This window comes from Pelobates fuscus, chromosome 1, assembly GCF_036172605.1.
Source record: "Pelobates fuscus isolate aPelFus1 chromosome 1, aPelFus1.pri, whole genome shotgun sequence".
NCBI classification, from domain to species: domain Eukaryota; kingdom Metazoa; phylum Chordata; class Amphibia; order Anura; family Pelobatidae; genus Pelobates; species Pelobates fuscus.
Genome location: NC_086317.1, coordinates 139,329,755 through 139,356,569, shown reverse-complemented (window position 1 = coordinate 139,356,569; position 26,815 = coordinate 139,329,755). Strand labels below are relative to the sequence as shown.

Below are 26,815 nucleotides of genomic sequence, written 5' to 3'. Positions count from 1 at the left end.
GACATAATTTGACATATAAACATAAATTAATCAATTTGTTATTAAAAGAAACATGTTTTATAAAACCGTTTAATCTTGTCACATGTTTTTCAAAGGGTTCATTAACCAGCAAATGCGGTAAGCTAATGCAATGTGCACAATTTACCCTGAAATAGTTAATATCTGAAATCTGCAACTCAAAACAGCTGTACATTTTTTCAGTAGTGATGTTTTAGCCTTAACTTAGCAATTTAGTTACCTAGTCGATACGACTTGCTCTTTAGACCGCAAAGTGATAGTCTATTAAAGTGACTAGTAGGGTATAAGGATTTTTGCTGCCCTAGACAGAGATCCATTTTGATGCCCCGTCTTGAGATAACAGTCAAGTCTCTCAAATGTTTATTTGCTAAACACTAAATTTTTCAAATCAGCTGTTTTGGCCTAAATTTTGCAATTAGATTTTTACTTTCCTACAGTTTGGTGTTAAATGAATAGCACACCCAACACACACAATCTTGGTGTCTGATTATCTCTTTTAACTGCCCCTTTCCCAAAAGGCTACAGACCTCTCTCTTAGTAAAACTGTCTATGAACTTTTTTCTCGTTTTTTTTTTTACCTCTACTTGCTTTCTCCATCTCTGACTACTATTTTCTACAATCTTTCCAGTCTGTCACTTATTTTTGTTAGTGTCTTTTGCCATTTTCACAGGGTTCCCTGTGTTTTTTCCCTGCCTAATACGTACACACAAACTATATATATAATAATATACACAACAAACATACTGCATTATACACACACACATGCACACACATGCACACACACACACACAAACTGGTTCAAACACACACACAGCAAGCTACTCCCCTCACATTCGCATGTGGGAGCTGGGATAACAGGTAGCCCCTCCTCTCTGGCTCCTCTCTGTCTCAGGAGGTCCTGCTGCCATGCTTCCCACTCCTACATGTCATTCAGGCACAGGGCAGGGGGCTGCAGCATAGAAATCATAAAGACATTAAATGTCCCCAGAACCCAGAAATAGCATGAATATCCCTTATATTTATGCCATAATTACATTAACCATTACCATCAGTTGCTTTAAAGGGACACTATAGTCACCAGAACTACTACAGCTTAATGTAGTGATTCTGGTGTCTACAGCATGTCTTTACAGGCTTTACAATGTAAACACTGCCTTTTCAGAGAAAAAGTAACACTTGCCTAGCTACATTCAGATGGCTACTAGAGGTGATCCCATTCAGCGTCTCTACACTCTGCTTGGAGACACTGAATGCTATCAATTATCATCCCATATCCCTGCTCCCTTTTTCCTCAAAACTTCTGGAAAGACTTGTTTTAACCCATATGTCTCACTTCCTCAATTCCAACTCTCTCCTTGACCCTCTTCAATCTGGCTTCTGCCCTCTCCATTCTACTGAGACTGCTCTTATCAAAGTTACTAACTGTCACGGTAGTTTACCCCAAGATCGCAAGATTTAATCCAACAATTGACAAAATAGAGCAGAGATGCGTCTTACCGGACCTTAGAATGGCCGGACTAGACGTAGAGGAGAGAAATACAGAGTCAGGAACAATCCGAGGTCAAGGGTACAAAGAGCCCCTGTCACCCCACACTCCCCATACTCTCACATTTTGGGGGCGTGGATATGACAGGGGCCAATCAAGAATAAGTTGAAGGTATTTAAACGTACCTCTCCCTTCACTCCCTGCCCTATCGTGGTTTCTATTGCAGTTCCCTTTAGCGCTTGTTGTGTTCAGTTGCGTTCCTTTGCGTTCCTTTGTATTTGACCTTGGCTTTGTTTCTGACTACGTTATCTCTTTATCCTTATCTGTTCTGTTTGCCGGCTTGCTGTTTACTGTGTACCAGACCCCGGCTAGTCCTAGTTTACGCTGTCTCTTTGTGCCCTTGACCTCGGATCGTTCCTGACTCTGTCTCCTCTCATATACGTCGAGTCCGGCCATTCTAAGGTCCGGTAGACGTATCTCTCCTCTGTGTTGTCTTTTGTTGAGTTGAATCCTGCGAGTTGGGGTATATTTTCATTACAGGTTCCTAGGAAGATACGAAAAGGACCGATAAAATGAGGAGCCAACTTCATAGAAGGTACACGAAGGTGAATATTGCGAGTGGAAATCCAAACCCTCTCCCCCATGACATAGGATGGAGCCGCCCTGCGATGCTTGTCAGCTTGAACCTTTTGGCGAGCAGTGGAGTCCACCAAAGAACACTGAACCTGCTCCCAAGTAGTACGAAAAACAGCCAAATGCTCATCCAGAACTGGCATACCCTGTAAGGAGAATGCAGCTGGAAGAACAACAGGATGCTGGCCATAAACAACGTAAAAAGAGCTTTTACCGGAAGATTCATGAGCAGCGTTATTACGAGCAAACTCAGCCCAAGGAAGAAGGTCAGCCCAATGGTTCTGATGGTGGGATACAAAACAACGAAGATACTGCTCTAGGGATTGGTTGGCACGTTCAGCAGCTCCATTAGACTGGGGGTGGTAAGCAGAGGAAAACGAGAGAGAAATACCCATCTCTGAACAAAAGGCTTTCCGGAATCTTGAGATAAATTGGCTACCCCTATCGGATACAATCGATTTAGGAATACCATGCAACCTAAACACCTCCCTGGCGAAGATAGAAGCAAGTTCCTTGGAAGAGGGCAAAGTGACAAGAGACAGAAAATGAGCCATCTTAGAAAGCCGATCTACTATCATCAGGATGACTGTTTTACCATTCGAAGGGGGCAATTCAACAATAAAATCCATGGATAGATTGGACCAAGGCCTCTCGGGTATGGGCAATGGGTGCAACAACCCACATGAGAAGACTTCATACTGGCACAAGTAGTACATGCCTGTATGTAATCGGTGACGTCCTTGCATAAGGAAGCCCACCAAAAGTATCTAGAAACTGCTGATAAGGTTTTAGAAATACCAGGATGTCCAGCAGTTTTGGTGTCATGATATAATGACATAATGTTCTGTCTTTTGGGGACATCAATGAACAGTTTATCAGCAGGTCTCTCTCTCTGTGCCAAGTTTTGTTTAGCCTGTATAACTTGCAAGAGTGAAGAAGAAATGGATAGAACCGTAGTAGCTATTATTCTGTCTGGGGGAATGACAGGGGTAACATCAAACTCTTGTTTGTCGGTAGTTTCGAATTGCCTGGACAGAACGTCGGCTTTAGTGTTACGATCACCTGGTCTGTAGGTGATGATATAATTGAAATGAGATAAAAACAGTGACCACCTGGCCTGCCTAGAAGACAATCTTTTGGCTTCACTGAGGTAGGAAAGGATTTTGTGATCCGTAAAAATGAGGATGGGATCCTTAGTACCCTCTAATAGATGTCTCCACTCCTTAAGTGCTAAAATAATAGCAAGGAGTTCTCGATTGCCAATGTCATAATTCTTTTCGGCTTTGGACATCTGATTGGAAAAGAAGCCACAAGGATGCATGGCTTTTCAGGTGATTCTCTTTGAGATAAGACAGCACCTACCCCAACATCAGAAGCATCAACTTCAAGAATATAAGGCAAAGAGGGGACAGGATGCTGTAAAATACATAGTTACATAGTTAGATAGTTAGATAGCTGAAAAGAGACTTGCGTCCATCAAGTTCAGCCTTCCTCACACCTGTTTTTTGCTGTTGATCCAAAAGAGAAAAAAAAAAAAAAAACCCCAGTTTGAAGCACAATTTTGCAACAAGCTAGGACAAAAAATTCCTTATTGACCCCAGAATGGCAGTCAGATTTATCCTTGAATCAAGCAGTTATTACCCTACATTGAAAGATTATAAATAGGAGCAGAGGCGAACGTAGTCTTAAGAAATTCAAAAGCCTCAAGCACCTCTGGGGACCAGACACGAGTGTTACCATCCTTTTTAGTTATACAGGTTATGGGCGCTACAATAGAAGAAAAACCTTTAATAAAGCGCCTATAATAGTTAGCAAAACCAAGAAAACGCTGAATAGCTCTCAGACCTTGAGGTAGAGGCCATTCTATGACAGCAAAAAGCTTCTGGGGTCCATACGAAAACCCTTAGCAGAAATTAAATACCCCAAGAACTGGATTTTGGATTGATCAAATAAGCTTTTTTTCTAATTTACAATAAAGTCCATTAACAAGAAGGGTTTTCAAAACTGTTTTAACATGCATATGATGAGTGTGCAAATTTGTTGAATATATTAATATGTCGTCTAAGTACACTATTACAAATGTGTGAATAAACTCCCGTAAGACGTCATTAATAAATTCTTGAAACACTGCTGGGGCATTAAAAAGACCAAATGGCATCACAGTGTACTCGTAATGACCAGTGTTAGTATTGAATGCAGTTTTCCATTCATGGTCCTTCTTTATATGTATTAGATTGTATGCACCTCTAAGGTCCAGTTTAGTAAACACAGTAGCGTGTTTGAGTCTGTCAAATAATTCTGTGATTAAAGGTATAGGGTAAGCATTTTTTATGGTGATTTTATTTAGACCCCTATAATCGATACAAGGTCTCAAATCGCCCTCCTTTTTCGACACAAAGAAGAACCCAGCCCCAGCCGGAGAAGAGGATCTCCTTATAAACCCCTTTTGTAGAGATTCTTTAATATATTCCTTCATGACACGGTTTTCTTGAGGTGATAAAGGATACACCCTACCTTTAGGAGGTATAGTGCCAGGCAATAAATTGATAGCACAATCGTAGTGTCTATGAGGCGGTAATTTGTCAGCTTCCTTTTTATCGAAGACAGACTTGAGGGATAAGTACTGAGGAGGTATAACAGTAGACAAAGGAGGAGTAGTAGGAACATTAATAGAATTTAAAGGGGTGATTTTAACGATACAAGACTCTTGTCATGCATCACTCCAAGATACTATTTGTCCTGACTCCCAGTCAAAAATGGGATTGTAAGAACGTAACCACGGGTACACTAACACGATGTGAGAGGAAGGAGAGGTAATGACCTGAAACCGAATGGTTTCCAAGTGTAAAATCATCCATCTATGGCCTCAACGGCCAAGGGTGTCTTCTTCTCTCTAATGGGTATATTGTTTTCCCTAACAAAACCAGAATCTATGAAATTCTCAGCTGCCCTGAATCGACCAGGGCTAGTATGTGTCACATCCTGCTCTGTTCTGTGGAGATGTCTGGCTTTGGCTTCTGGTATCCAGTACTCTTTTTGCTATTCTTGCTTAGTTTTCCTTGTTTTCTTGGTTTTCTAGTCTGTGTCTGGTTTTCTTTATGCTGGGATTTCTGGGTTCATTCCTATAGTTCATCCCTGGATTTCCCAGTCTCCAGGTTTCATTTAAATGTTTGTTTTATGTTGCCACACCCGTTTGTTTTCCATCTTTCACTCTGTTTCAGAGTTCCTGCAGGCAGCTCCTCAAGGCTTCTGCCCTTTCTTGCAGGTAAGTGCTATATATGTCTTTTGGTTGTTTTAGCATACGTTAGGCAGTGTAGGACCTGCCAGATATGGGGTACATTGGCGTTGTTGGCAGGCTTATGCAATGTATGATCATATAGTGTGACTAAATCCCCATAATTTCCATATGTAGTACTTAGTTATTTCTCCTCTTGTTTTGCCTATGTTATCTTGTCTTGTTTTAGTTTGTATACCCAGTCCATGTACAGTCCTGTCCAGTCATGCCCATGTTATGTTCATGTTTTCCTCATGTCTTGTGTATATGTTCTGGGTTTAGCTTACTATCCTTCTCTGGTTCTGGGTTCTATTAGTTCTGTCTTGTTTTCATGTTTGGTGCCTCTCTAGTCTTGTCTTGTTTCTAGTACTGAATACAATCTTGCTGCAGAGCCTCCCTATTTAGCTCCTTGGAGGTCTGCTAAAATCCAAGCTCCTAGTTCCTGGTATCCGCTTAAGCTGATTCAGGGTCTTGGTATGTGGCTGCACAAACGCTGGTGCTCAACACCAGGGGGTGAGCGGTTACCCTGCACCAGACCCTGCAAATCCACCTCCACACTGTGACTCCTACTCTGAACATCAGGCATACTGGGTCCCGGTCTGCTCCGCCGCCCGGATAGTGTCTGGGTCCCGGGCACCGGACCGCCACCCTGACAGTATGTTCCCAGCTATGCAATTATTTTCCATATGCAGAGAAACAGGGAGAAGTAATCGGTTAAGAGGCAATTTTGGGGACTTAGATATCACACCCAAGGCCAGTCCCCTATACGGTCTTAGGTGCGATAGTTTTCCAGAAGCACGGGACATTCTTTTAGCATATGGCCCTTCCTACCACAATATAGGCAAAGTCCCTCCTTTCTCCTATACAATTTTTCAGCATCAGAGAGTTTGGCAACCCCTAATTGCATAGGTTCCTCCTCTGATACCTTGAAACTCTTAGGATTAGTAACTCTAGGAGTATTTAGTGTAACAAAACGTCTATTCCTATTCTTAGTATAGAGTTTGTCGCGAATCCTATTGTCTATATCAATGAGATAGTCGATAAGGTCCTCTAATGGGATAGGAAGATCCCTAGCCGCTACCTCATCCAATATAGTGTCAGATAAACCTTCCGTGAATGCAGTAGTTAGCCCATTGTTGGTCCAATCTACCTGTGAAGCAAGGGTACGAAACTGAATAGCATAGTCAGCAACAGACCTAGATCCCTGTTTGATTCTCATTAATTCTCTGGCGGCATTCTTTGACCTTTTAGTTGTGTCAAAGGTTCTACGAAAAGCCGTAAGGAAGCTATTTAAATCATGCACCATAGGTCCATTAGCCTCCCAAATAGGATTTGCCCACTCAAGTGCTTTATCAGTAAGTTGGTGCATAAGGAACCCAACTTTAGACCTATCAGTGGAAAAAGAACGTGGATACATCTCAAAGCGGAATTCCACTTGATTAATGAATCCCCTGCATGTCTTAGCTTCCCCTCCATACCTAGGAGGAGGGGTTAAATGTGCAGAGGCATTAGGCATGGTAGATACATCTGGGACAAGAGGTGCAGGAGGATCTGGTACGGTTACCAGAGTAGTTCTAGATAAAAGTGTCTGGAGGGCCTGGGCTATCTGATCCATACGGTGATCCTGCTCTACAAATCTAGCCTCATGAGAAGCCATTTGCTGAGCTAAATCTGCGGGGTCCATGGCCCTATCGTAATGTCACGGTAGTTTACCCCAACTCGCAAGATTTAATCCAACAATTGACAAAATAGAGCAGAGATGCGTCTTACCGGACCTTAGAATGGGCGGACTAGACGTAGAGGAGAGAAATACAGAGTCAGGAACAATCCGAGGTCAAGGGTACAAAGAGACAGCAAAAACAAGAACGAGCCAAGGTCTGGTACACAGTAATCAGTAAGCCGGCAAAAAGTACAAACAGGGATAAAGAGATAAACGGAGTCAGATACAAAGCCAAGGTCAAGTACGAAAAATCACAACTGAACACAACAAGCGCTAAAGGGAACTGAAACAGAAACCACGATAGGGCAGGGAGTTAAGGGAGAGGTAAGTCCCCAAAAGGTGAGTGTATGGGGAATGTGGGATGACAGGGGCCAATGGGAGACCGTTTTAAATTTCGGCTCCCACTGTCCCTTTAAGAGCGCACCCGAGACGTGAGGCGCGCTCGTAGAGCTAGGCGGGACACGTGACCGCATCCCGCGGTCAGTGTCCACCTTCGTCAGAACATTGAACGAGCTGCCCGCCTTCGTCAGAACATTGTGCAGGACCGCGCGCGGGAATAGAGGACCTCTGCCGGCCCCCGGATAATGTAAGTAACGCTACAGTACCCCCCCCCCCCCAAAGACACGCCCACCGGGCGGGGAGGGCCCGGCCTGGCAGGAAAACGAGAATGGAAGGAATGCACAAGGCGAGGAGCGTGAACAGCGTCAGCGGAAATCCAACTGTCCTCGTGCAGGACCGCGCACGGGAATAGAGGACCTCTGCCGGCCCCCGGATAAGGTAAGTACCGCTACACTAACGACCTAATTGCAGCTAAATCCTAAGGCCACTACTGCATACTAATTCTTCTTGAGCTTGTTGCTGCCTTTGACACCGTTGATCATGCTCTCCTTCTTTAAACTCTTCAATCACTCAGTCTCTGTGACTCTGTCCTCTCGTGGTTTTCCTTTTATCTCTCCCAACGCTCATTCAATGTCTTCTTTTCTAATGATACCTCCTCCCTTCGTCCTGTCTTGGTTCCCACGAAGCTCTGTCCTTCTATTTTCTCTTTATACCACCTTTCTTTGCAAACTTATTACCTCATTTGGATTCCACTACCACCTGTATGCTGATGACACCCAGATACATCTCTCCTCCCCGGACCTCTCCCCTGCCATCCTGCAATGTGTCACTGCTTGCCTTTCTTCCATCTCTGACTTGGATGTCCACCTTCTTTCTGAAACTCAACCTCTCTAAAACTGAGCTCCTTGTCTTTCCTCCTCCTAATACTGATCCTCCTCTTTCGCTCTCCCTTCATGTTAGTGGTATCCACATAAGTCCATTCTTGCAAGCGCACTGTCTTGGCATCATACTTGATTCTGGCCTCACATTTGAGTCTCACATCCAGTATGTTGCCAAATCCTGTAGATTCAATTTTAAAAACATAGCCGCCCCTTTCTTACACAAGATGCTACCAAGGAGCTTGTCCATCCTCTAGTAATTTCCTGCATAGATTGGTGTAACCCTCTCCTAATTGGTCTCCCCAAAAGCTGTATTGCCCCGCTACAGTCTGTAATGAATGCTGCCGCCAGACTGATTTTCCTCTCTAGTCGGTCCTCTCACACCTCACCCCTCTGTCAATCCTTACATTGGCTCCCTGTATCCTATAGGAGTACATTCAAAATGCTAAACCATACCTATAAAGCACTGAACAATTCTATTATATCTCTTAACAGATCCATAGGTATGCCCCTTCTCAGTCTCTCCGCTCTGCCCGTGACCTTGTCCTGTCCGCTGCTTGCACCCGTACGGCCAACTCATGCTTGCAGGACTTCTCAAGAGTGGCTCCCTTCCTATGGAATAGCTTGCCTGCCGCCATCAGATTTTCCCCTAGTCTTCAATCGGTTAAGAAGTGCCTTAAAACCCATCTCTTTAGGAAAGCTTATGGCCTCCCAGAGCAACCTCTACCTCACATACATGTCTCTTGCTCTCTCCTAAAGGGCAGCACTTTGCTCTCTCCTCCAGCTCTGCTTCACCCCCACCTTATCCACCCTCTCATATATTGTAAAGCGATACGGAATCTGTTGGCGCGAAATAAATGGCAATAACAATAAAAATTATATATATATATATATATAATTATATATTATATATATTATGTAAAAATTATATATATATATATATATAATTATATATTATATATATTATATATTTATATTGGTTTATGGTCACTGGTTCTTTTGGATTAGAAACTGCCCCATTATTTAACCCCTTAAAGGGAAACTCCAGTGCCAGGAAAACAATCCGTTTTCCTGGCACTGGAGGGTCCCTCTCCCTCCCACTCCCCAATCCCCGGTTACTGAAGGTGTGAAAACCCCTTCAGTCACTTACCTGAGGAAGCAGCGATGTCCCTCGCCGCTGTCTCCTCCTCCGCGACGCTCCTCCTGTCCATTGCGTCTGCCGGTGGGCGAGACTGATCCCGCCCACCGGCCGAGGAGACCTAATGCGCATTCGCGGCAATGCCGCGCATGCGCATTACGTCTCCCCATAGGAAAGCATTGAAAAATCATTTCAATGCTTTCCTATGGGATTTTGAGCGACGCTGGAGGTCCTCACACAGCGTGAGGACGTCCAGCGACGCTCTACCACAGGTTTCCTGTGCTAGGAACCAGGAAGTGCCCTCTAGTGGCTGTCTAGTAGACAGCCACTAGAGGTGGAGTTAACCCTGCAATGTAATTATTGCAGTTTATGAAAAACTGCAATAATTACACTTGCAGGGTTAAGAGTAGTGGGAGTTGGCACCCAGGCCACTCCAATGAGCAGAAGTGGTCTGGGTGCCTGGAGTGTCCCTTTAAGGACACATGACATGTGTGACATGTCATGATTCCCTTTTATTCCAGAAGTTTGGTCCTTAAGGGGTTAAACAAAATCTCTGTTTAAAATCTACCTATCCAACAGCCAAGAAAAGATTTAATGAAAAATTCTGTTTAGTGCACTATAAAAACTAAACAGACCTTCACGTTGCTTTTTGCTAATGTGTGCAGTGCAGTATTTTTTTAGATATTTCTTTTTTTAAGACGATCTTTGCCAGCTGCTCCTGTACCTTTAAATTAAGTTTCTTTACCCTCTGGTGCATGTTTCATTATATTAATTCCATTACCAATAAGTAATGACTTGTTCTAAAAGTTTCCACTTGCCTCCAAAATTATAGCAGAATACAAATAAGCATCGCACTCTTATGCTCACAAATCTCAAGATACAGCCTGCTCCCCCACTTGTTAAGTCAACTTAGAGCCGCTGACGTGCTTCACAGAATACCAACATTATGCTAAGTCTGCTTTTCAATTCCTCTCTGGAGTTGGAAATGAAATGTTCTAAAGAAGCAGAAGGGCGTTTGCAAATCACATTTTCATTGACTTTTGTATGTACAACTCCAAAGACAAATAAGTCTGCAGTGATTCAGCAAAGCACTGCTGACAATATTGGAACCAATATACTAGACGATGTATGATGCCTTTATTGATATTAAGCTCTGGTTTTTGGCTGGGTGAGCTGTTTACCTGATACACCGCAGCAGTATGTTGAATGGGAAATATAAAATATGCCTTGTGCTCTTGAATTTAAACAGCAGTACATATTATAGCTAAAATCTATTGAACTGTGTGTACAAAGTTCCAAAGGGAGCGAAAGACACCAAAGATAAGAATCAATAAATATAAGATGTTCAACTGCAAATCTGATCCTGGAGATATTAACATTTACTGTAGAGGGCATTCTGCGTAAGATTTGGTCAGGTCTCCCTGTAGCATTTACCCCTTGGTTAGACCATTTATATGTTCTTCTTCTGCTTGTCCATTTATATCTAGAAATACAAATGTGTATTAAACCAAAGTAGACAGTTTCCATTGAAAACGACAGGTTAGTGTCACTGCTACCTTTTAGGTACAGTTTTGTGTACTGTGTACAAAATCGACCATCTCTTACCACCACCCTCTTGTTTCTACCAGAATCGTTCAATTCTTGCAGATGTTCCCATTTTAACCTGGGTCAACCAGTGAATAGTTTACTGACTTGGATTGATGTGCAATCTGTGTGCAGGGACGTTTTAGCCGCAAGGCAAACAAGGCATTTGCCTTGGGCGGCATGTTCCAGGGGGCGGCAAAAAAAGCCGCCCCCAAATGCCCAGGGCAAAAGCCTTGTCAGCCTTACGGCTAACTGACAAGCCGGGCGGGCGGCGCTGGCGAGGGAGCACTTACCCCTGAGCTCTCTGCTCAGCTCCCTCGCGCGTCGCCCGCAGAGTGAGGCTGGGAGCCAGAATATGACGTCATAGGGAGCTGAGCAGAGAGCTCAGGGGGAAGTGCTCCCTCGCCAGCGCCGCCCGCCCGCCCAGCAGCCAAGCAGCCACTGGAATGGGAGAACCCCCCCCCCCCCTGCCAGCATTCCCAAAGGTAAGGAGGCTGGGGAGGTTAAATTTAAAAAAATAAATGAGTGTTAATGTGAGTGAGTGTCTGTTAGTGTGTGTGTCTGTTAGTGTGTGTGTTATTGTGTGTGTCTGACTGTGTGTGTGTCTGACTGTGTGTGTGTGTCTGACTGTGTGTGTGTCTGACTGTGTGTGTGTCTGTGTGTTTCTGTTAGTGTGCGTGTCTGACTGTGTGTGTGTGTGTGTGTGTGTGTGTTAGTGTGTGTGTCTGACTGTGTGTTTCTGTTAGTGTGTGTGTCTGTGTGTGTCTGACTGTGTGTGTGTGTCTGATAGTGTGTGTGTGTGACTGTGTGTGACTGTGTGTGTCTATAAGTGTGTGTGTGTTAGTGAGTGTGCGTGTGTCTGTTAGTGTGTGTGTGTCTGTTAGCTAGTGTATGCGTATCTGTCAGTGAATGTGTGTGTGTGTGTATGTAGAAGGCGGGGCAGGGGGGAAGGGTTGGGTGGGGGTGCTGTGCGCGGGGGGAGGGGGAGGTGTCTTCATTTTTGTCCTGTCTAGGGCAGCACAAAACCAAGATACACCACTGTCTGTGTGAATGATTGGTCAGAATGTATAACAATAAATTACTGATTCTGTGGTTCTTGTGCCAAGAATTACTGAGCTGTATTGTTAAACTGGAGGTTTGAGTAAAGACACATGAGAGATAGTATCAAATTCTATTTTACTTTGGTTAGAGCATATAGGAATGACAATTAAAAATTAACTCATTGCTTTAAAAAGTGAAGCATGATTATAGATATGGTAGATATCACAGTGTTATCTCCATATATTGATATTCATTCAATGCATAAAATGTATTGGTGTTTGAACTTCTATAATAGATTGATGGCTGGCCACTTGTTTCCAAACTATTATTCCAGTGGCTTTTTTAAAATCATATTTATATGGTGCAGAAGTGTGGAAGACTATCACGTCAGATGTCAGTAGTTTTAATGTTGTGGCTGATCGGCCACATAAATGTGATATAACAGTGTTTTCTCCATATATTGATATTCATTCAAACATGCACATAACCTATTGGTGTTTGACGCCATAAACATATTATTTCAGTGGTTGATTACCATAATTACAAGATGCAGAAGTGTGGAAGACTTTCTTTCAAAGCATGTAAATTTGATGAATAATGCTTTAGTGGGAATGTGAAGGTTTTACAAAAGATGTTGTATTGAAAATGTTTTTAGCTCTTGTCTGTTAGATTTGTCCAACACAATACATAGAAAAACAATATTCAAAACATGTATATACATTAACATAGTAATCAAAAAGCTACCCCAGGTGCAAATTGCAAAGTCTGTGACCCCAGCATAACAAAGAAGAACTACACAAACATTATGTGATGCAAATTGCATTTAGGAAAATAATAACTAACTTAAAAAAACAAAACAGGTACAATAAAACACAATACAGAACAAAACATTTCCACTCAAAAATAAAGGCACTAAAACATTACACAGATGTTTCTTACTTATTTCAACTAAAAAGCACAACATTTTCCTAAAACATAACACATATCTCCGGCAATAATGTAGGGTTTATACAGAAAATAAAAAAACCAAGTGATTTGAGAACCAACTTGCAAAATTTAGGCTGAAACAGATACATTTAAATAAAAAATCGACATATGATGAGATGTTGATTCTTTCAACCACTGCTAATTTGGCTCAAATTTTGTAGTTATTTGTTGTCAAGTCACCGGAGGTTATTGCTGACTGGATAATTCTTATTACTGCGCTACACAAAATTAGGGGAACTGTAAATATCAATAATTAATGAATTCTAATTACTGATCTCAGTTCATTTTATGGTTGAGCTCTGGAAATGTATAACACTTCAACCCACTCATCTCATTTTATATGCCCCTTAATTACTAGGAAGACGTATGTGAACTAGCAAGTCGGTAGTGTTAAAAAGATACAACACACACAGCCTTTGCATTTGCTTCTTCCACTGATCCCGAGAGTGAAATTTATTTTGTCATCATGGAATCCATTAAATGACGGGGTGCACGTGACTGTATTATTTGAAAGTAAGTAGATGCCTACCTGAGTGAATTCTGTGGTGGGTCGAAGCCGCTGCTATACGTCCCCATAAGGTTAAAAGGCAGAGAGTTAGAAGCAATGCCCATCTGGTGAAGCTCTGTACCTCTCTTTTACCCATTCTGAAAAACAGAAATAATTTCCATGAGTGTGACATTCTCTGAGAAGAAAGAAAGAAAGAAAGAAAGAAAGAAAGAAAGAAGGAAGAAAGGAAGAAACAGTCCATGGTGCATTCAAAAGCTCACTAAAACTAAGTTAAAACTAAGCTAAGCTTAAGGCTTAGCTTCTCTAATGGTTTTTACTGACCTTGAAAAAGTATTGTATTTTAATTAAAATGTAAATTACTTTTTGGCTATGAAATATTTTCCCAAGAAAAATAAAATAGCTCTCTTACTTTTAAGGATACTATGGAAAACTCCACTTAGATCTGTATTTTTATTAACCACCTCTTACTTGGTCATTGACTAAAGATGATTCGTCATTTCTTTATGCAGGTAAATCGGTAGTCATATTCCAATTTTATAGTAGGGTTTTCAGTGCACTTCTGTTTTTGCCACATTAGGGAATTACTAAAACTGATCGCTATGTAAAAATTATTATTATATGCAATTGCGATATGAGATTCTGAGTTTTTCAGTTAGAATCATAGGTTATGAAGATTTTCCATCCATTTACAAATAACATTACTTGGGTAACAGTATTCAGCAACTACACATATTCTGCAACTACAGTTGTAAATTAGACCATGAAAGGGTCATGAGGTAGGCAACTGCCTTTTTAATTGTAGTCACCTAACCAGATCATGCATGTGAAATCCCATTATAGGGGGTGATAGGGAACCTTAAAAGAGTATTACAAATGTTTATTTTGATCAAATTATCACCAATATACGTATATATCAGAAGGACATATCATATGAAAATGGGTTAACACTTAAGAGTCCCCATGTCCCACCTTAAAATAATGTCCTAACAGTGGTCAGCTATATTGGTGATCACCTGTATTTTTGGGGGACAAACAACACCCCATTTAAAAGAGCAGATATCAAAATTTCAAATTAGGGATACTTTGTGGTACACCTTAAATAATACGGAATGGGAGATTGGGACCATTAGTCCCCGCCTCCAAAACAAATATGGATTTTGAAGTGTTTCAGGTGGCCAAACAAACCAGGGCTAGCATAACTCTCTAGGAGGTGAAGGAAAATGGGGAAATGAAAGTAATACAATGGGTGGCAACATAATAAGTATTATGAGAATGAAAACTTCCATAAGCAGTGTCAATGATGACACATAGTTGTCATCCACGGTGAAGGGGCTGAGCAACCTTGGGCAATGGAAGAAAGCACAGGCAAAGAGGACATAAACAATAATGCTCTATATAGAATAGTAATTTCACTGCATATTATACCATTAGTAAAACATTTAAAACACCTGTGACCTGTATTCAACTTTTTTCCAGTTTATACTCTATTTTCTTTTAAATTATTAAATGTAACAAATGGCGTCACAATCACGTTTAGTCCGTGTAGTATTTCACCTGTAAAATGTAATAGCCTTTTTGGCATATTTAGTTTGAATTTATTTTATTTACACCTTGTATCCACACTTCTGTGTTTTTATTACATTTGTTTTTATAGTGTTTCAGGATTAACCGGTGTGTAGAGATATTATAGGTTATCACTTTATTTACACTGAAGGAAAAGAGATACTTTCTTCTCTTCAAATGGACTCTCCAGTGCCAGGAAAGCAAATCCATTTTCCTGGCACTTCAGGACCCTGCAGTGCCCCATCCATGCCACCCACCATCCTATGTTGTTGAAGGGGTTAAAACCCCTTCAGTGACTTACCTGAATCCAGCGCTAATGTCCCTTGGCGCTGGGTCCGGTTCTGCCCACGGTCCTCCCCCACCGACGTCAGCCAGCAGGGGACACCTAATGTGCATGCGCATTAGACCTCCCCATAGGAAAGCTTTTCTATGGGGATTTCGGTGACGCTGGGGATTCTCATGTGTTTCAAGAACACTGAAGTCCCTCTAGTGCCTGTCTGATAGACAGCCACTAGAGGAGGACTTAACCCTGCAAGGTAATTATTGCAGTTTATGAAAACTGCAATATTTACACTTGCAGAATTAAGGGTGATGGGAGTTGGCACCCAGACCACTTCAATAGGCAGAAGTGGTCTGGGTGCGTGGAGTGTCCCTTTAATCTTTTTACTTGTTGTATTTTTAAATTGTTTTTTTTTTTTTTTTAAAGCAAAACTTTATTGACAGGGAGCCAAAATAATTGTATTAGCTAGACCAGGGGTAGGCAACCTTCGGCACTCCAGATGTTGTAGAATACATCCCCTGGCAAAGCATCATGGTAAGTGCAGTCCAAGACATCTGGAGTGCCGAAGGTTGCCTATGCCTGATCTAAACCTTAAAAACATGTTTCTTGGAGGTGGGGGGATGACGTAGGACGTGGCACGTGGCACGTGGCACGCCGCGTCTCGCGGGTTTTTTTTTCCTTGGCCGGAAGATGGGAGGTGGGAGACACCGAGCAGAGCCGGACGTTGTGAGGGAAGACGCCTGACTTGCTTTTTTTGCTGCGGTTGGAGGTACGGGGCGAAGCAGTGTTGCTGAGCGGATGCTGAGTGGAGAGAGAGGACAGAGGACGGATCCCAAGCGCCTACTTTTCTAGGTGGAAAACCGGTCTCTGTTCGTCCGGTACTGCAAAGGGGGAGTGACGGGCGTGATGGGAGTGAGAAGAGTGACCCCTCAGGACGCTTAACCGAAGAAGTGGATAAGTGGATAAGTATACCGGCTGGTTTACTATAGATATATGACATATGTTACATGTATACATGTATACTAGATCTACGTATTAGTTAACAGAGCTTAGATACTACTTAGTCACTCAGTACCTAAGTGTACATTAAGGTCCATATATAGGTTTTATACCCTATTATATGTAGTACTATTTACTATTATCGCACTATTATCGCAGTAATTGCTACCCCTATCTCCCTTTAATCATTTATTAATCATTTATTAAGAATTATTAAGAACTACTAAGACTCAAAGGAAACTTCACTGAAAAAAAAATATAGGAACACAAAAAAATATTTATATATTAATGATAAAAAAAAAAAAAAAAAAAAATATATATAAATAAAAAGAAAAAAGGGAAAAGAGATATATAAAAAAACAAAGAAATAGAACGCTAATAGAAAGAGAAAGTGAAAAAGAAGGGAAAGATAGGAGGAGGAAATGGCCTCAAAAAAAAACCCAGAAGGCAAACAGAATGTTAAAAAAACTGCTAAAAAACAAGAACCAGCCACAGAAAGGAGGACTTCAGGTTTTTTTTCTCCCCAATTAAATAAGGGGAGTAGTACTAAATCTATACAAGAAGAATCAATACCTATATTGGACTCTAAAGAGACTGAGATAGACAAAACCTTGTCAGATAGCTCTTGGGAAGAAAATGTATCTATTACTGCCGGTTACTTATCCAAATGCTTGGAGATACAATTTGAGAAAATAAAAGAAGAAATAAACCTGCAATCGAGAGAAATAAAAAATGAGATCATAAATATAGGAAGAAGAGTGGTAATGCTAGAAGAGAAGACGGACCAAATAAAGATACAACAAAAAAACAATACGGATAATATAAATAAACTGGATGAAAACCTAGAGAGCCTGAAAAAGAAGATTGTGGATTTAGAAGATAGATCCAGAAGACAAAACCTCCGAATTAGGGGGGTCCCGGAGACTGTTGCAAAGGCAAATTTAGAAAAGTATTGTGTAGAGTTTTTTCTGTTTCTGGGGGTTAATTCAGATAATGGCACAAGCGGCATTGAAAGATGTCATAGACTACGTAAACCTGATAATATACCAGAACAAGCCCCGAGAGACATAATTATTTGCCTACAATCATTCCGTTTTAAGATACAAATTATGAAGGCAATGACAATAAAAGACCTGAAGGGGTCAATCTTCCATCAAATTAAGATTTTTCAGGATCTCTCATACCAGACCAGACTTCAAAGGAAACTTTTTATTAACCAGACAGAGGTCCTTAGAAAAAATGCAATTAAATATGCCTGGGGATTCCCGACACGCATAAATTTAACATATAATAACCAAAGACTGACTTTTGATAAACCGCAGAAATTAGAACAATGGCTACTAGAAGGGAATTTAACATAAGACATGGCATGAGATAATTTTTTTTTTTTTTTTTTTTTTTTTTTTTTTTCTCGCACATATAAGACACTAAATAAAAAAATAAATTAGGATTAAAGCTACACTAGAGACCACAGAAATGTAATGGGTGGTTCCACATTATTAATTTAAATCTCTCCTGAAAACTAAGAAAATGGGGGAAAGAAGGGATAAAGAGAAGAAAAGAGAAGGGAATAGAGGGAGAAAAAAAATAGGGGAGGAAAAAGAGAAGGAAAGGGGTGCTTATAATAACCACAATAATAATAAGAAAATACACGATATAGTAAGAGGTAATTTGATAGAAAGATCATGATATAAAATAGAAGTAAAATCCTGGATTTAAAGACATATTAAAATAGAAAATACACTAAATACACTAAAAACAATTTTTTTGGGGTTTAACTAAAAGGCTATTTAGATCAAATAAAGGAAGAAAGAAAGAGAAAGGAAGAAAAACTGGGTGTCACTTTATAGAAATATTTTGATACAAAACAAACGAATCTACACTAAGATTGAATGTAGGTGCTATTTGGGTAAAATATGAAACAAATAAAAAATAAAGAAAAAATAAATTTTTTTTATTTTTTTTTTTTTTTTTTTTTTTTTTTTTTTCCCCCTTCTGGTATTATTTTATCCACTACACCCGTCCGGCCAAGGAGAAACTCTAGCTCGCAGATCTCGACATTTTTTCTGCGAGCATAGAGAATGGGGATTTTTGCGACGTCACTGATTAGAGAATCGGTGCCGTTTTGGGACTGTTGTTTTCTCTCCCTGTGTTTTTGGCAGGACTTCCCCCTGAAGGCTACGGGAGGCCTAGGTAGGGAGGAACACAAGGGAGGAAATAGATACATTGCTTTCTGCCTAGTAAAAGGCAGACATTGTACGTTTTATGTTGTGTTTTATATGTTTGTTAGTACAGATGGTGAATTTACCAGTCCTCGAAGGAAAAGAAATAGGATATATAAAATAAAATGAGACTAGCGACGATTAATGCACAGGGGATAAACTCACAGTTTAAAAGATATACAATCCTTGAGTTTCTCAAAAAAGAACAAATCCAGATTGCAGCCCTACAGGAAACCCACTGGAGAACACAAGATAAAAATAATCTTAAATCTAAATTTTTTCCTACTATAATCAGTGCTTCTATGAGTCAAAAAAAGAAAAGAGGGGTAGCCTTTATATTTTCAAGGAATATATCATTAAAAATTATACACCAAGAAATTGATTTGGAAGGTAGATACATTATATTAGTAGCAGAAATTAACAATCAAAAATATACGTTAGTGAACATATACGCACCAAATCAATCACAAATTGCTTTTATTAAAAAAGTGCTGAATAAAATGGAACGCGTGAAAATGGGTCGAGTTATTGTTATGGGAGATTTTAACTGTGTACCCGATATTGAGATGGACCGGAGCTCTAAAACAAAAACTAGTAACTATGGAAATATGAAGATGACTGCTAAAACATTTTCTGAATTAATTAAACAAGCACAACTCTTAGATTATTGGAGGATATTTCATACGAAGGAGAAGGATTTTTCCTGTTTCTCAAAAGCTTTCTGCTCATACTCTAGAATTGATCTCTTTTTGGGAGACAGAAACTTAGCGAGCCAAATCAAAAAGGTTTTTATAACAGCTACTACATGGTCAGATCATAATCCGGTCATCCTAGATATAAAAGAACAATATCAAAGAACAAGAGCTGACTGGAAAATGAAAGACTGGTTACTTAAAAATGAAGATAACCTTAAACAAATTAAAGACACAACAGATTATTTTTTCAAAGAAAACAGAAATAAAGATGTCTCTCCAGCAATGACTTGGTGTGCTTACAAATCAGTAATAAGGGGCCTTTTTATAAGCTTAACAGCAAGAGATAATAAACTAAATAAAAAAAAGGCAAATTTAGCTGAATTGTACATAAAACTAGATAATTTACTTGAACAAAATAAAAAGAAACCATCTCGGAGTATTACTAACGAAATTATAGACATTGAAAAATTAATTAATGAACATCTTATGACAAAGGCAAAGAATGCGTTACATTACTTAAAACAAAAATGGTACTACACCGGAAACAGAGCAGAAAAACTAATGACGAACAGAATAAAAAAAGAAAAATCGAAAAGAATCATCACCAAAATTATTGATAATGGAGAGACTATCTTGAGACCTGAAAAAATAGCAGAAGCCTTCAAAAATTACTACCAAGATCTATACAATACTAAAGACCCTATCAAAACGGAGAACATTAGCGCATTTCTTGAGAACATAAAGAGTCCAAAAATCTCACAAACACAACTGCAGGAGCTTAATAAAACTTTTCAAGAAGAAGAACTGATCTTCTGTATCAACAAATTAAAAAAGAATAAATCACCTGGTCCAGATGGATTTGATAACCTTTTCTACAAACTGTTAGGAAATAATATTAAAACGGATTTAAGCGAAGTTTACAATTCCTTTGTTACACCTAATAGCATACCGGCAGAACTGTTACAAGCAAATATAGTGCCTATCCTTAAACAAGAAAAGGATGCAGAGAAGATAAAGAATTATCGTCCAATCTCATTGTTGAATACCGACATCAAAATATATTCTGCTATGATAGCAGAACGTTTAAAAAAAATCATATCAGAAATAATAAACAGAGACCAAGTCGGGTTTGTCCCAGGGAGGTCCTCAACCCATAATATCAGAAGATTGATTGACATATTGGATTCCGCTTGGACCACCGGAACTCCCATGTTGACCCTGTCCTTAGATGCTGAGAAAGCATTTGACAGGGTCAACTGGGAGTTCATGAGACAAACACTTCAGCGATTCGGATTGGAGGGAAGACTTCTTGAGAACATTTGCGCCCTATACACTGGTCCAACAGCAAGAATAAAGGGGAACGGCTTTAGCTCAGAGTGGTTTCCATTATCTAACGGAACACGACAGGGATGTCCGCTATCCCCTTTACTCTATATAATCTCATTAGAACCTTTGGCATCTGCCATCAGACAAGAAGAAAACATCTCGGGTTTTGACCATAAGAAAGAAAATATAAAAATAAACCTCTATGCAGATGATGTGATTATAACTTTAGAAAATCCGTTACAATCAATAACACAGCTCATGACAATTATAGAAAAGTTTTCGCAGGTCTCTGGTTACAGATTAAATACAGATAAATCAACCATTTTGGCGAGTAATGTAAATATGGAAGAAAAAAAAGAGATAAAAAAGAAGTTCGATTTTACCTGGATTGAAAAATCGTTTAATTATCTGGGAATTAATATTTGTACAGATCCAAGCAAAATTGTTGAGATTAACTTCCTCCCACTACTCCTAAAAATGAACAAGCTACTAAAAGATTGGAAAAATCTGGAATTTTCATGGTGGGGCCGTATAAATATAGTTAAATCCTATGTTTTACCAAAGTGGCTATACCTATTCAGAATGCTCCCTTTGAAGGTACCTGACAGCTGGCTATCACTTATTCAACAATCTTTTTCTAAATTTATATGGCAATCAAAGAAACCGAGGCTGGCAAGAAAATTCTTGGCGATTAAACAAGCAAATGGAGGAGTGGGACTTGCGCTGATCCAACAATACTATCAAGCGAGCATTCTCTCTCATTGCATTATTTCACAACATACAGAGACTAAACATGAGAGATGGTATGCAATAGAAAAAAAAATGTCAAATAATAAAGATCTGTCTACCCTTTTTTGGCTGACGCAAAAAAAGAAAGACAACTGCCAACCATGTTCTGAAAGTATAGTGTTACAAAATATTGTAGAAGCTTGGAACAAAATAAGAAAAAATATGGGTCTTAATAACCGTATCATCAATACTTTACCAATTTCAATTTTGGAAAATAATATAGAAGATCTAAATCTAAAAAATTGGGACAAAGTAGGTATTCAAAACATAGAAGATCTAATGATTGGACCAAATCTTAAATCATTTGAACAATTAAATACAGAATTTGCTCTGCCAGGAAAAGAAAAATATAACTTTATAAGGATCAATAGTTACTTAAGTAAAGCACTAGACAAAGAACATTCAGAAGTTAAATGTAAGTTATGTCAGCTGCTGAAAGCGAATGACACGAAAAATTTATTAAAAAAGTGTAACTCGATACTAAGACTCAAGGAAGAAGATATTATTTTTCCGGCCATTGAGAAATGGGAGAAAGATTTGAAAATAAAGAAAAAACTGGAAAAAAGTGATTGGGAAAAAGCTTGGGTGTCTGTGGCTAAACATATTAAATGCTTAAATTTAGCTGAGTTACACTTTAAGATTATAAATAGACTATACCTGGTCCCAAGTCGCTTGAATAAAATGGATCATAACATATCAGCGACTTGCTGGCGGTGTGATAGTGCGGTGGGAGACATGCTACACATTTGGTGGAGCTGCCCCTTGATAATAGAATTATGGGAAATGTTTATAGACAAAATTCAAGAAATAACCGACTCTAAAATACCTCTGTCTCCAGAATTACTCATATTACACTTAAATCTTAGCCAATATAATATGGACCTTCAATACTTTCTTACGCATGCGTTAATAGCGACAAAGATCTCTATAGCCAGAAGATGGAGAACTAATAATATACCAAACTGGGAAACCATAAAAAATCAGTTAACATTTCAGCTAAAAATGGAAAGCGGCTTAAATGTAAACCTAAAAAAAAAAAAAAAGGTGGAAATAGATAAATGGCTAAATAAGTTGTGTGCATTTTAACCTATAAAAGAAATATATGCTAAGATAATTAGCTAGTTACTCTAATTATTATTATGGGAACATTACTGAGGATCGTAATCACCATCTGTATGTCAGTTGCGTATTGTCTTTATGTTTTTTTTTTTCTTTTGTTATTAAAAAAAAAAAAAAAAAAAAAAAAAAAAAAACATGTTTCTTAAGTGGTTATTCCAACCACCATGACCACTTCTACTTTTAGTGGTCATGGTGGTAGGATGCTGAGATATGCAGCCTTGGCACATGTGACTATTTACTGAGTTGCCTAATGTAAATTATGTGTGAAATTTACATGTCGTTAGGAGATTCTCCTCACTTTATTATTAGGTTTATAGGGGAGCTAATAAGTAATGCTTAGGTTTATAAGAGGGGGATGCTGTGGATCTAAAGTTTGATTCTGTGCTCTGGTTAGTAGATACATTAAGCAATGTCACTCACCAACATTTTAACCATGTTGAGTTAATCCTCCCTTTTCTTTGCTATTCTATTAAGTTATAAACTAAATATCAGTGCTGTCTGTCACAAAACAACCATCTTCAGAAATTAGAACACAATTCGAGGAGAGAAATCCCAACCCTGGCAACCTGGGCAGTCATTAGGCTGTAAGTAACTCACTATCTTTCCTCCGAACTGCAAAAATATCAATAACTGTGACTTCCTGATGCTGCTGAACTGAGCTTTGCAGAAAAGATGTATTAACTGCAGCCACTGGGAAACAAAGAAAGTCCCTTTTAATGCCTGGGTTTCTTATTACAATAACACACAGGAACATAACGAAATGTTCTCTGTAACACACTGGATAAAATGGAACACACAAGATAACCCAGGAAACCAGGACCCGAAGGACAATCCGGTGAAAATCACAGAATTACAACGATGATAGCAATTTTTATATTTGCTGAAGCCAAATACAATCGTCATCAGCAGCAAATGCCGAGAAGCATTCAGTGTTCAGATTAAAATTGGTGCTTTCACATATGAAACCTATACAAAGGACAGGATACGGAAGACTCACAAAACCCCGATTTTAAACGCAATAGGGACTGAATATAGCCAGCAGGACGCACATTTGCAAATTATCATTCAATTGCTCTCATGTAAGCAAACAATAATTGTAAGCAGAATTTGTTTGTTCCCACACTAGCAGTCAGTGTACATATAGTCAAAAAGCACTCGGAAAGGCAAGAGTTAATTATGGGAAAATGGGCAGCGCTTCCTGGCCAGCAGCCACATTAAATAGATTTAAAAAAATTAAATAAACGCGAATGCCTTATCTGTTTATGTTCCTCGTTTTATATGTTTTTAAAAAAAAGTGCAGTTTGTCATGACATACAGTGTTTGACCTATGCTTAATTACACAGACTGTGATTATTTTATATGTCATTGTTCACCTGTGTATATCCCTATGCACTTCAATTATAAAGAAAAACAAAAACATTTAAATGAAAAGACAATAAGGGAGGTATAACGCCTTCCTATGCCTCCACCTACCATGTGGCAAGTGGGTACATGTCTATGAGTTGTTTAAAACTAGCGTCTGGGCAGCCCTGTCGCTACAAAGGCACCATCCAATGGAGATGGGGCCTGTGAAATAATGGGAAGGGACATAATCTGAAGCACAGGTAAGAGATTTCAAAATAAGTAATGGAGGGTGGAAAGATCACCCCGACCTGTGGCCAGCAGGCGGAAACTGTTTAATCAATCCCACAGCACAAATCTTTAAAATAGAAAAAGCCCAAAGCAAAAATAAATAAATAGATACAATACAACAAAATAAACAAAATAAAATGTAGCCTTATAAAGCCTTGCCCACACTATGTCGGCTAAGTAAACAAAGTCCATTTGGACTTTAGTGAATAACCCCACCAGTGTTTTCTGCAATTATATATCATATTTATTGTCATATAAATTGAAAATTCATTTGTATTTAGTTTCTCGACAACCAGAAAAGAAATGTTAACATTTGCATATTGAGTCATCTTTCCAATAATCAGGAATGTACTGTTTTGTAACAAAAGCAAATAGAAGCGAGTAAATGTTATTTTGTTTTTTTAAATATCAATGTTTAATGATAACTCAGAGAGAAAACAGATAATGTTAAAAAACATAATTAACTGCAGTGGATGTACCATTTATTCCCAATCTCCCAATTAATTGTGCAGTATATTTTTCTGGGCAAAAGTATATATTTTTACCTTAGAATTACAGATCACGTAACACATTTTTTAAAGTGGGAAGATCACATTTCTGGAAATTATATAACTAATGAAAACATCGAAACTCACCTATTTATTAAAGATTAAAAATGTAACAAATGACATCACCATCCAGTTCAATCCAGGTGCAGATAGGGCACATATTGCATTTGAGGAGAAGGAACAGAAACAGTATTTCTGTTTCTCCTCCTCTCTCTATGTTTTCTCTATACAGACTGAGAGGTGCAAAGAATAGCAATGGCTGACAGGAAGCCAAGATGGAGGCACCGTGATGTAGTACATTCTGGGTACAATAAGATATCAAGTTCCTAAAATAACAAAAATCCAAAATCACTAAAAAACTAATTTTTTAAAAAAAGGGACTTATTTAAGCATGACTTGCTCAGTATACAGTATACATACACACATATGTAAGGAGGATTACTGAACACTGTGTAGTGGATGAGTGGGGGGAAGACAGCTTGTGGTTGTCAAGCACTCCATTTGTTATCCTAATCACTGTGGGATGGAGGCTTAAAGGCAAAGAATAGGCCATATTATCTTCATCTTCTGATCACACATATGCACAAAAATGCCCATTCCACCTGGGGAAAAGTGTGATCTTCCTGACCTAAAGGTAATGGTGAAAGGCAAGTAAACACCAATAAATCATCATCAGTCTGCAAGTTATTATTGTACTTCTCAATGTGCCCAATCCAGGACATATTGGTGGAGGAGGTGCTAAACAGGATCCATCCTTCCTATTTTAACTATTTAAATACCATTTGCCACTAATATGTGGTAAATGGAAAGGCTGTGGTCCAAAATATCTCTGCTGGTTACTTTTGAGCCTTCTTGACCGTAATCACTTTGTCCCTAGTCTGCAAGTTATCCCTCATCTGTTAAACACAGGAAAAGAGGAGGGGAAAAGAAGGAGCAAGATGTGTTAAAGTAATCAGTAAATATAAGCATAAGAATGAGTAATATGCGGTAGGAGAATAATAGACACAGTGAACAGTGCGGACAGGAAAAAGTCGATCAATAGACAACTGTCTCCAGTGAGAGCATGTCAGGGAAATGCACCTGTGTGTAGTGATAACATATCACGTAGACAGAATAATTCTAAGAGGTAGAACCTGAGGCAGCATGAATGAATGTATGGCTGAGCATCATGGGAAACAAAGTCCACAGCATTAGAAGTGCCAAGGGTTAGATATGACTGCTGCATAGGGATATCTGGCAGAGCGTGAGGAGGAAGATTATTAAGCACAGTGAATGGGGTGTATGCAGAAAATCTCATGCTTGCTGAACTGTGTAGAGACAGAATCTTCCCAATTTCCAGTGGGAAAAAAGTGAAGAATGAAATGTAATGTTTGGCTACGTGTATCAGTTAATATTTAATTACATATGTAACACAAGAAAGTGCTAAATGATGAGCAAATAATCAGAGAGAAGTGTGTGTGTGTGTTTGTGTGTGTGTATGAATGAAATCAGAAAGACTGCACATACCTAAACATGACACACTATAAGGATGTGATATAGAAGTTCCAGCTTTAAAACTCACAAACTGTAATAGTTTTTAAGAACACCTGAATTAAAAATAATGGGGATTTAGTTAGAGTATACAACCATACAATGCATGTACATTGCAGTTACAGTATAATCATATGCTGTAACTAAATCCCCATCATTGCTGGGACTGCAAGGACAGGCTATTTGCACTAGAAGCACTACATTGGTTCTGATGCTTAGAATTATCCAATAAGTCAAAGAGGATTCTTGTTATATTTCCCAGATATATAAAACATGTACCGTATTTAAATAAACTTACCTTGAATCCACAATAATATTTGTCCTTGTTAGGGTAAAATATAATGATTTGACCATTTTACTTGTTTCTCTATAGCGAATGAACGAATGTGATGGAACTATGATGGAATGATATGTAACCAACAGCAAAATAACCCCCCCCCCCCGCCCCCCTCCCCCCCAAAAAAACATAATTAGTAAAATCATTAAAATATAGGTCAATTCACACC

General features: G+C 39.2%; 1 protein-coding gene across 1 annotated transcript in view; it reads right to left on the bottom strand.

Annotated features, from left to right (window-relative positions):
• The window catches only part of TAFA3 (TAFA chemokine like family member 3), a 376,609-nt gene that overhangs the window by 203,773 nt on the left and 146,021 nt on the right, over positions 1-26,815 (bottom strand). The window contains exon 2 of the mRNA XM_063450695.1: positions 13,628-13,743. Coding sequence (XP_063306765.1) covers positions 13,628-13,742 — 115 coding nt within the window. The 5' untranslated portion in view covers position 13,743. The remainder of the gene's footprint in view (positions 1-13,627; positions 13,744-26,815) is intronic.